The sequence below is a fragment of the Lampris incognitus genome, chromosome 8 (assembly GCF_029633865.1).
Source record: "Lampris incognitus isolate fLamInc1 chromosome 8, fLamInc1.hap2, whole genome shotgun sequence".
NCBI classification, from domain to species: domain Eukaryota; kingdom Metazoa; phylum Chordata; class Actinopteri; order Lampriformes; family Lampridae; genus Lampris; species Lampris incognitus.
In genome coordinates this window covers 48,040,460-48,051,501 of record NC_079218.1, presented here as the reverse complement: position 1 = coordinate 48,051,501, position 11,042 = coordinate 48,040,460, and the positions used below count along the sequence as shown (strand labels likewise).

The window sequence follows — 11,042 nt, the reverse complement described above, 5'->3', positions numbered from 1 at the left end:
TTTGTCAATTACCCCGCTCTTCCGAGCCGTCCCGGTCTCTGCTCCACCCCCATCTGCCGATCCGGGGAGGGCCGCGGACTACCACATGCCTCCTCCCATACACGTGTGGATTCGCCATCCGCTTCGTTTCACCTGACAGTGAGGAGTTTCACCAGGGGGATGTAGCACGTGGGAAGCTCACGCTACCCCCCCCCCAGTTCCCCCTCCCCACTGAACAGGCACCCCGTCCGACCAAAGGGGGCGCTAGTGCAGCGACCAGGACACATACCCACATCCGGCTTCCCACCCACAGACACGGCCAATTGTGTCTGGAGGGACGCCCGACCAAGCCGGAGGTAAAACGGGGGTTCGAACCGGCGATCGTCATGTTGGTAGGCAACGGAAGAGACCGCCACACTACCTGGATGAGCCAGCCAATCATTAGTACACCCTCCCTGAACTATGATTTATAAGCCAAGCAACAAAAAAAAAAACAGATTTCTAATTCCAGCCTTGAATCTTGCAGTAGGTGGACACATCTACACGTGTCTGCTGACCTGGATAGTTCATGAATTTGGTCGGCCTGCAAAATCTTATCACAAATGGGACAGTCGACAATGACAATGCACAAGTACTGCTACGTATAAAGATATCCGTAATTTGTGGTTGCAACTTAACTTGGAATGAGACTAACACAGACTGAGTATTGTTTTGGTTTTGTTTTACCCCAGAATTAGGTGGCCCGGCGTCATCACTAGCGACATGTTGGATCGTAGATAATAACATGTTATATCTGTTAACGAAGGCAAATTTATGGCTGAATAAAATTACCAGAAACCTTTGAGGGATGAAGAGCCAAGCCATTATTGTTTCCGAATTCAGTCTGGCGAACCGCCGCTGACCTTGCAGCCCTTCCATATCGCTGACTTTTGTTTGATTTTTGGCGTGACATGTCTACAGACAACACCAAGAATGGTTAGATAGTTGATTAACTGACAGCTACACAGGGATTATCCATAGCTGACATGGAACTGGTCAAACGTATGTGGTGTGGAAGTATAACTGACACACACTAGTACAATGGGTACAGCAGCACCACCTGCCCCAGGAGTCGTTTTATACCATCTGTTCTAGAAGAGACAGCTGACAGGTCCAAGTTTGGTCTCACATTATTCTTTACCTGCTCCTCTTCTTGCTCCCCCGATAGGTACCAATCCAGCATTCAGGTACTATGAAAGATACCAGTTGAGGCTTTTAGAATGACACAATCAAAGATGTACTGGTCCTTCTGAGAGCTCCTGCAGGACCTGATCCCCTCACGCATGTGTGAAGGACCTGCAGGAGCAGATCGTAAAGGACATTCCCTGTTCTTATGTAGTGCTCAGTTTGTCTATGGCCTGTGAATAGTCTTATGAACAAGATGAAAAAAGGAGTCTCTGTCTCTATCGCCACAGATGGGACATTCTAGATGGCTCGTACCATCTAGAAAATTCCGCCATTGGTAGCGCTCAGAGACTGAGTCTTGGAGACAACTTGGACTTATACAAAATGTTTATCTTAAACCATTTAGCATGACATGAAGTTAATTTAGTGTATCAGCAGCATACTCAATCTCCCTAAAACAATTATTTTTCTCCTCAAATGTGGCCAATTACCCCACTCTTCTGAACTCCGCCCCCTCTGCCGATCCGGGCAGGGCTGCAGACTACCACATGCCTCCTCCGATACATGTGGAGTCGCCAGCCGCTTCTTTTCACCTGACAGTGAGGAGTTTCCCCAGGGGGACGTAGGCGCGTGGGAGGATCACGCTAGGCCCTCCGGCCCCCCCCCGGACAGGCGCAGACACGGCCATAGGGACGCCCGACCAAGCCGGAGGTAACACGGGGATTCGAACCGGAGATCCCCGTGTTGGTAGTTACCCAGACGCCCCGTCAACTAATTAAAAGGAGGGAAACTGAAATGTATTTTTTCCCTCTGGTGTTGGCAACATCCAACCAGTTTCCACTTCAAGACGTTGTAGGGAACGCAAACACAACCACACACACTCCACCGATGTTTGTGTGTGCTTGTCAGATAACTAAGCTGTTTATTTCCACTTAACACGGTTCTCTGACTACCGCCACACCACAGGACCATCTGGATTTGATGTGAGTGAAAGAAAAGCAAGTCAAAAGGAATTCGCCGATGGCAAACTCAGACATGCAGCATTCCACGCTGACATTTCAGTCTCTGTTGACGCGATCTCTGATGGACTCGTTGTTATTGAGCGGCGGTGCTGGTGAGGGCTTGCTCCTTATGCTCCTGCCATCTGTGGCGGCTCGTGATGTCTCTGTCACAAAAAGCCGAGTCACCCAGACGGAGGTCACAATGCGTTTGTACTCGTTCCTGAAATTCCTATTGAGCAAACCGTAGATGATGGCATTCAGACAGCTGTTGAAGTAGGCCATGAAGTAGCTCACCACAAACAGCCACTCGGGGATGCGGGGAGCCACGTGGGGCGGGTCTATTGCCACCGCTAAGCCAATCAGGTTTAGCGGTGCCCAGCAGATGGCAAACAGCACGAAGACAACAAACATGGTGATGAAATTTCGCAAGTCACTGGGTCTGAGACGAGGGCTCTCATCGGTCTTCACTTTACGTCGCACCTGCACAGCATGGGGACACACAATGCCAGAAGATGCACATTACCCAAAGATACACATATTCAAACACACACTTTCTGTGCGCACACACACTGAAGTAGATTATAGAACATCACCAGTAGTCCATCCGTTAGCCGAACCGCTTAGGCTCGCGGGGATGCTGGAGACTATCCCAGCACTCATTGGGCGGCAGGCGAGGAGACACCCTGGACAAGCCACCAGTCCATCACAGGGCCGACACACATTCATACCTAGGGCCAATTTAGTACGGCTGATTCACCTGACCTACATGTTTTAGGACTGTGGGAGGAAACCGGAGCACCCGGAGGAAACCCACACAGACACGGGGAGAACAAGCAAACTCCACACACAGGACGACCTGGGACGACCCCCAAAGTTGGACTACCCCGGGGCTCGAACCCAGAACCTTCTTGCTGTGAGGCGACTGCGCTAACCACTGTGCCACCGTGCCGGCCCATAACCAGTGGTTTCAACCCAAAATAACCAGCATTGTTTGCTAGCTCACTCCAGAGCCATGTTTTTTTTTATATCATGCAACTTAATTTTTTTTAAAATTTCTATTCAATTTCTAGTTCCTTTGTTTAACTGCTTATGTATTTTCAGTCATTTGCATCGTAACCCCCCCCCCCCAAAGCTTGAAAATGTCTGTAGGCAGAAATAGAGGAGACCCACCTGAATCACAAGCACCCAGATTCGTAGATAACAGAAGGTCACCACAGCAATGGGAACTAGGAAGTGAACCACCACCACCGCCACGGTGTAGGACGTGCTGACGGTCTGGGCAAAGGTGCAGGAGTAGACCCGGGGGTCGTAGCGCAGGGAACCCACGAAAAAGTTTGGGACGATGGCCACTATTGTGAGCAGCCAGATGAGAGCAACAAACAGCAGCGTGTTGCGGTAGCTGTACAGCCGACTGTAGGAGAAAGAATGGCAGATGTAGCAGTACCTGTTCACCGCTATCCCCGTGATGTTGAAGATGGAGCCAATGACACTCAGCCCCATAAGGAACCCACTAACCTGTGCAGAAAGAGAAGGGAGTTGCTCGTTGGAGTGTATTTAGTATCAATACACACTGTCCAGTTCATTAAAAGATGGTTGGTGGGGGTCTCACCATGCATTGGGTGTCTCCCAGTGACCATCCATCATGGAAGAGGGCATAAAGAACCAGAGGGTAGGGGTAGAATGCCACCACGAGGTCAGCAAATGCCAAACTCACCACAAACACATTACCTAGACAGGAAGACAGAGACAAAGCCTCAGGCGTTGTAGTTTGGTTCCACGTTATATTTATAGTCCACAAAGTTTCAGGCATCTCAAAAAGAGCATTTTGTTACTTTCCAGTCCTGTGAAATGCCATGTGGACATTGTAAGCTGTAATTATCTAACCAAACTGCAGAATGGATACATTTTACAATATTACAATATTCAATTAATACAACTTTTCCACGTACATGGTATTCACAAAATTTCAGCGTTCAAACATTAATTTTAGGTTTTTCCAAGTTTAGTTCCAAATGTTTCCGGGTTTTTCATCTGAATCAGTGGAATAGCATTAATATGATTATTCCCCTTTAGGAAATATGTCAGATGATCTCCAGGGAAACCCAAAAAGAAGAAAAAAGAAAGATGTAAATGAACTGCAGGCATTGTGTTTTTGCAAGGGCAAATTAATGACGCTCCTTGGTCTTTTCCTGTTTCAGTTTCTGTGTCTACGTGTCCTTAAGTGTGTACCAATCTTGGGTTCAGCGGTTCAAATATTGACAAAACCTTAGGGGTAAATGCTTTTTTAAAATAAATGATACGGAGAAAATCTTCGATCAGAAAACTGAAAATGGTAGACTTGTGAGATGCGGGGTACTTCTCGCCGCATATTTTGCCATCATTTGGGCATGATGTGGGAGGCATAACCCCCCCCCCCCCCGTAGAACCACATTTCTTCAAAGGAGCGCCAGTTTTTGATTGGACTCGTGTTTGTTTTGTTGTTAGTGACCATCATTATCTACTGTTTTGCCCTATTCGGGCTTTCCATCACGACTTACGTCAGTGGAATTTGCAAGTGCACGGGAGAAGGAGGAGAACAACAATGCAAATAACAGTGCAAAAACAATACAGGATCAGCCTTCATTTAAAAACTTACTGACTGTAAAGCAAGGCAAGGCAAATTTATTTGTGTTGCACATTTCAGTAGCAAGGCAAAGTGCTTTACGTAGAACATAAAAGGCATTAAGAGAAAATGTAAGGCAATAAAAAAGACATTTAAAAATAGAAATATAGAGTAAAAGTTAAAGTGGAGTGTAAGATGGTAATCAAAAGCTTCCAAGTTTTATTTAATAAAAGGCAGTGGTAAACAGGAAAATCTGCAGCCTTGATTAAAAAGGACAGGGTTGCAGCAGACCTGCAGTTTTCTGGGAGATTGTTCCAGATACGTGATGCATAAAACCTGAAAGCGGCCTCTCCGTGTTTAGTTTTGACTCTGGGGACAGAAAGCAGACCAGTCCCAGACCATCTGAGAGGTCTGGATGGTTCATCGTGTGGCAGAAGATCAGAAATGTGTTTTGGCCCTAAACCATTGAGTGCTTTATAACCAAAGAGCAGAGTTTTAAAATCAGTTCTTTGATGGACAGGAAGCCGGTGTAAGGACCTCAGAACTGGAGTGAAGTGATCCACTTTTTTGGTCTTATTAAGGACTCGAGCAGCAGCATTCTGAGTCGGCTGCAGGTGTTTGATTGTTTTTTTTTGGAGACCTGTAAAGATGCCGTTACAGTAGTCAAGCGGACTGAAAATAAATGCATAGATAAGTTTTTCCAAATCCTGCTGAGACATAACTGATATATTCTTCACATGATAGTAGGCAGACTTTGCAATTATCTTAATGTGGCTGTATAAATTCAGGTCTGAGTCCATGATTACACCAAGATTTCTGGCTTGGTTTCTGTTATAGCTTTTAATCGTTCTTCCTTGGCTCCAAAGACAGTTACTTCAAGTTTTATCTTTGTTTAGTTGAAGAAAATTCCCGATACATCCAATAATTGATTTGTTCAATGCACTTACACAGTGCTTGTATGTGTTTATAGTCCCCTGGTGATATGATTCAGATTCAGATTGAGACAATTTTATTTATACCAGAAGGGCAATTCATTTTTAGAATCTACGCAGACCATACGCAAACTCTCAGACAAGTGGCAATCATCAGTATGTCAGAGACAATAGACAGATCTGGACATGGGCAAGAGATGTACACTGTCACTATCGTGTGGCCTTGCATGCAGACTCACATGAGGACCAGGCGAAGGGTAAAAAGTCACATAAATTAATTGAATAGAATAAATAAATGAAGCAATCTAAGATGCCCTGCACATTACATTCCATCACTACAGTCGAACGTACAGGCCAACCAGCCATGCGAAAAACAAACAAGGTATAAACCAACTATTGTGGTTTAAAACAATATAAAGCATTTATTTAAAACGACTCCTCTCAGCATTTAACAGCCTGATCGCAGAAAGAATGAAGGACCTAGAATAGCGATTCGTTTTCCCAGGGAGCACTTTATAGCGCCGTCCTGAGGGCATTACAGGGAATTCACTGCACATGATATGGTCAGACTGGCTAATAATTCCTTTTGCTTTCTGGGCCACACGTTTCTCCCAGAGGGAGCACAAGTCTCTGCTGGGCTCCGATTATTTTGGAGCAGAATTTAACGATACTGTTTAGGCTATTTCTGTCCTTCATAATCAACCCGTTAAACCAACAGATAAAGGGAAAAGTTAATAGACTTTCAATAAATGACTGGTAAAAAACACATGAGATGGTGTTACAGACATTAAAGGAGTTAAGCTTCCGCACTAAGTGAATTCTTTGTTGTCCACGCTTGACAATTAAATCTGTGTTCACATCGAACTTGAGTTGGGAGTTGAACACGGTTCCCAAGTACTTATAGGTGTCAACATTAGAACATCCTCACCATGTACAGTGCTAGCTTTGAGGTTATCACTGTTCTTCTTAAAATCAACGATAAGTTCCTTAATTGTTGACACAATAAGGTCAAAGAAGTTATCATCGCACCAATCAACAAACCATGATCTGGCTCTGAGCCCTGAAGAAGAGACAAAAGTGTGGTATTATCAGGGAATTTCACCATGTAGATACCCTCTTTAGAACACCTGCAGCTGTCTGTATACAAAATAAAAAAAGCAGGGGGGAAAGAACGCAACCCTGTGGTGAGCACCTGTTTGAGACCAGGACATTGGACATAACTCCATTAACTAAAACCTGCTGGTTTCTGCCTGTTAAAAAGTTTAAAGGCAACATTAAAAGCTGATCAGGTAAATTGAAATGAGAAGCAAGCCGCTCGATCAAAATGTGAGGTTGCATCTTGTTAAAAGCCGAAGAGAAGTCAGCAAATAAAAGGCTCACATGAGAACTGGGTTTCTCCAGGTGCTTATATATTTTGTTAATGATAAAGAATTTTGCATCCTCCACACCCTTGCCAGGTTGATAAGCAAACTGCAAGGGGTCTGCTTTGCCATCAACTCGGGAGACAACCTCATATTTTAAAAATTTCTCAAAAGTTTTTCATTGCAAGTAATGTAATTGCAGCCGGTCTGAACTCATTTAGTTCTCTGGATTTTTTTGATTTCAGAGTAGGGATTATAGTGGAAGTTATCCAGATTGAAGATTGATGGTTATATAAATCCACGTGTTTTCTGCATAATTATAGTAACATATTTTGTTGTTTTCCATAATCTGAACTAGTGGGAGCATATAGATGTTAAACAGAAGCAACCCCAGAATGGAGCCTTGGGAACTCCACAGGTCATTTCTGTCTGCTCAGATTTGGAAGTACCTATAGACACAAAGTAGCCCCTGCCCTTTAAGTAGGATTCAAACCAGTTTAGTGCTGTGCCAGAAAGTTCCACCCAGTTTTCCAATCAGTCTAGTAATATGTTGTTCTCGGCTGTGTCAAATGCAACACTGAGTTCCACTAATACCAGGACTGAGATTCTGCCACTGTCTGTGTTTAAGCAGATGTCATTAAAGACCTTTACAAGAGCAGTCTAAGTGCTGTGGTGTGGTCAAAATCCTGACTGGAAGACATAAAAACAGTTGTTTAGTGCCAAGAAGTTGTTCAGCTGCTAGAAAATGGCTTTTTCAATAATTTTACTTAGAAATGGGAGGTTTGATATGTGCCTATGATTGTTCATTGGTGAAGAATTATAGAATCTAGATTATTCTTTTTTAAGAATTATATAATCTAGATTATTCTTTTTTAAGAATTATATAATCTAGATTATTCTTTTTTAAGAGTGGCTTGATGACTGCTGTTCCCAGGGCCTGTGGTAAGAAACCTGAGAGAATAGACGTGTTGACAATTTGTAGAAGCTCTGATGACATGCAATAAGAAACATTTTTGAAAAAGGCTGTTGGCAGAATATCAAAGAAGCAGGAGGAGGATTTCAGATGTTGTATAACATCCTCCCAAGTTGTTATGGTTGATGGGATCAAATTGTGTCATGCTATTTGAATTGATTTCAGGTGAACACAGGGACATGTGTATGTGGTAGTCTGCAGCCCTCCCCGGATCGGCAGAGGGGGTGGAGCAGTGACTGGGATGGCTCGGTAGAGTGGGGTAATTGGCCAAGTACAAGTGGGGAGAAAACGGGGGGGGGGGCAAGGGTAGCAGTACTCATTGTGTTTCAACCTCAGAGCCGTGGACAGACAGTCTCTTCTCTTCAAAGAGATAAAATCTGAAAACTCCTTGGAAAAACCATGGTCAATTTTACAAGTAATTGTTAGAGGTGAGCGCTGCTCGTGGAGAAGTAGCAAAAAGTAACAAAAAGTAACAAAAAAAGTAGGAAAACTTGGAAAATCAAAGAGCAAAGCAGAGGGCAAGAGCAAAAGTGTCTGCAGTGTAGCTTGGGTGGGAGCAAGGTTCATTACACCCCACATTACAAATGCACTACAGTACATTTACTGAGGTTGTTGTTTTGATCATGGAATGATGATAACCAGGCATGTTTACGCCTTGAGGGAGATATAGATCAAATAATATTTTTGAGACCTGTCTGATGCCCACTGTCCTTGCTGTTCTGTTGGAAAAGCCATCACTTGCTCAAAGAGATTACTGATCACTGAGCTGTGACCAGACTTGCCTTTTTCTACTATTTCTTGCGATGTTGTCCCAGCAGGCCTTGAAGATGACAAAGTAATGATAAAGTGACAATGAGCTTTGTAGTCGAAAAAAGATTATTGTTATAAAATTGCCTTGGCTACCTCCAGGGTTGTAGCACAAATTTCTGAGCCCTATACATAAGCAGTCTCTTTGGGCCCCTTTCCTCTTCACTTTTTTGAGTTCTAGCATACAGTATATTATTACTTAACCTAACCTTAACCTAACTTAACTATATTGCAGTGATTGAAATAAAATGTATAGTATCACTTCAAACTCTGATGCATCGTAGGGTACTGATGCTGACACCCATGATGTTTATTCCACAGTAAATGCCACAGTAAAAAGCCATGACTCTGTGCTCGTGCTTGTATCAGCAGTCACTCACGACAGGACTGGATGAGCTGCATTAAGAGATGCTCGTGAGGCCGCTCTGGTGGCCGAGCGGAATAAACCGCCGTTCTTGCAATCCGCTCGTCACGTGGCTGGGAGGTTCGTATCCCAGACTCGCCGTAACCGGTCACGGCCAGAGCGTCCACGGGGTAAGGCCTTCATTAGGCCACCCTTACCCGAGAGATAGTGGGTGTAGATCAGTGTAGTGTTCGGGGACTCGTCGTTCTCCAGCGACCCCCTCCCCCCCTTGGCCCATCCGGGCGCCTGCAGCCAAGCAACTGAAAGCATTCTCCCTACGCCTCCTTCGCGGCCTGAAGGTGATGCAAGCCATGCGAGGCTTCAGTGTGGAAAATAGCGAGAGCAGCCGACACGAGTTTGAAGGAAGCTGGTGTTACGACTATCTCCTTCCTGTGGAAACGTGGGCCAGGGGGGTTATTCGACAAGAGTTCCGGCCATATGCCATTGGGTTAATCGGGTGGGATAAGGGGGAAAACTAGAAATACATTTAAAAAAAAGAATAAGGAAAAAAAAAGATGCTCGTGAGGGGCGGACTAGACCATTTTGCACCTTTTGTAAGGGGTGAGAGGGGCCTCAGAGAGCCTCCACTGGTTTCTTTAAGTCCCTCAACCGATGTGTTGAGCCAGTTTTAACTGAAGTTATGACTCTAATTAGTTAGAAATCATAATTTGCAAACCAAAACGAACGTTTAATTCCAGGATTCCCGAGGCCCCCCCCACGCCCCCCCACTATGACGCTGCTGGCTGCTTCTTGTACATGTGTGCATGCCCTACATTAGAACTGAAAATTGAGAGATTTTCACACAAACACACACACACACACACAAATAGAGGGTATAGCCTACCTATGGAGGGTATAGCATACGTATAGAGGGTATAGCCTACCTATGGAGGTTAAAGCATACCTATAGAGGGTATAGCCTACCTATGGAGGGTATAGCCTACCTATAGAGGGTATAGCCTACCTATGGAGGGTATAGCCTACCTATAGAGGGTATAGCCTACCTATGGAGGGTATAGCCTACCTATAGAGGGTATAGCCTACCTACGGAGGGTATAGCCTACCTACGGAGGGTATAGCCTACCTGTGGAGGGTATATCATACCTATGGAGGGTATAGCCTACCTATGGAGGGTATATCATACCTATAGAGGGTATAGCCTACCTATGGAGGGTATAGCCTACCTATGGAGGGTATATCATACCTATGGAGGGTATAGCCTACCTATGGAGGGTATAGCCTACCTATGGAGGGTATATCATACCTATAGAGGGTATAGCCTACCTATGGAGGGTATATCATACCTATGGAGGGTATAGCCTACCTAGGGAGGGTATAGCCTACCTATGGAGGGTATAGCCTACCTGTGGAGGGTATATCATACCTATGGAGGGTATAGCCTACCTATGGAGGGTATATCATACCTATAGAGGGTATAGCCTACCTAGGGAGGGTATAGCCTACCCAGAGGTGTGCATAAATCTGCTCACAGAAGCCCCCATGTGCACAGAGCTGAGTGATGAGGCTGGAAGTACAGAAAGGAAGGAAGATCAAACTTCAGCCTGAGCTGTAAATCTCCGCTTCAGGCCACAGAATTCACAGCACATGGAGAACTTGGAGATACTGCGCAGCTCAAAAGGCAAACTTCACCTCCCACATGCGAAACCGGTCTTATGGGGCGAAGTAGTAGTCGGTTTATTTTTGTGCCTGTGAGTACAGCGAGCGAAGTTGACATTATGGCTTCTTTGGCGTCATCCGCGAAGCACCCGAACACTGCCGGTCATAACAGAACAATGACGTGACAAACCAAAACACGCGTG

At 45.0% G+C, this 11,042-nt stretch overlaps 1 protein-coding gene across 1 annotated transcript in view; it reads right to left on the bottom strand.

The window, feature by feature from the left end:
• Positions 1 to 2,201: 2,201 nt before the first annotated feature.
• Positions 2,202 to 11,042, bottom strand: part of LOC130116655 (melatonin receptor type 1B-B-like) — a 70,233-nt gene continuing 61,392 nt past the window's right edge. The window contains exons 2-4 of the mRNA XM_056284631.1: positions 3,754 to 3,872; positions 3,315 to 3,659; positions 2,202 to 2,624 (exon numbers count right to left, since the gene is read on the bottom strand). Of these exons, the coding sequence (XP_056140606.1) occupies positions 2,202 to 2,624; positions 3,315 to 3,659; positions 3,754 to 3,872 (887 nt within the window). The remainder of the gene's footprint in view (positions 2,625 to 3,314; positions 3,660 to 3,753; positions 3,873 to 11,042) is intronic.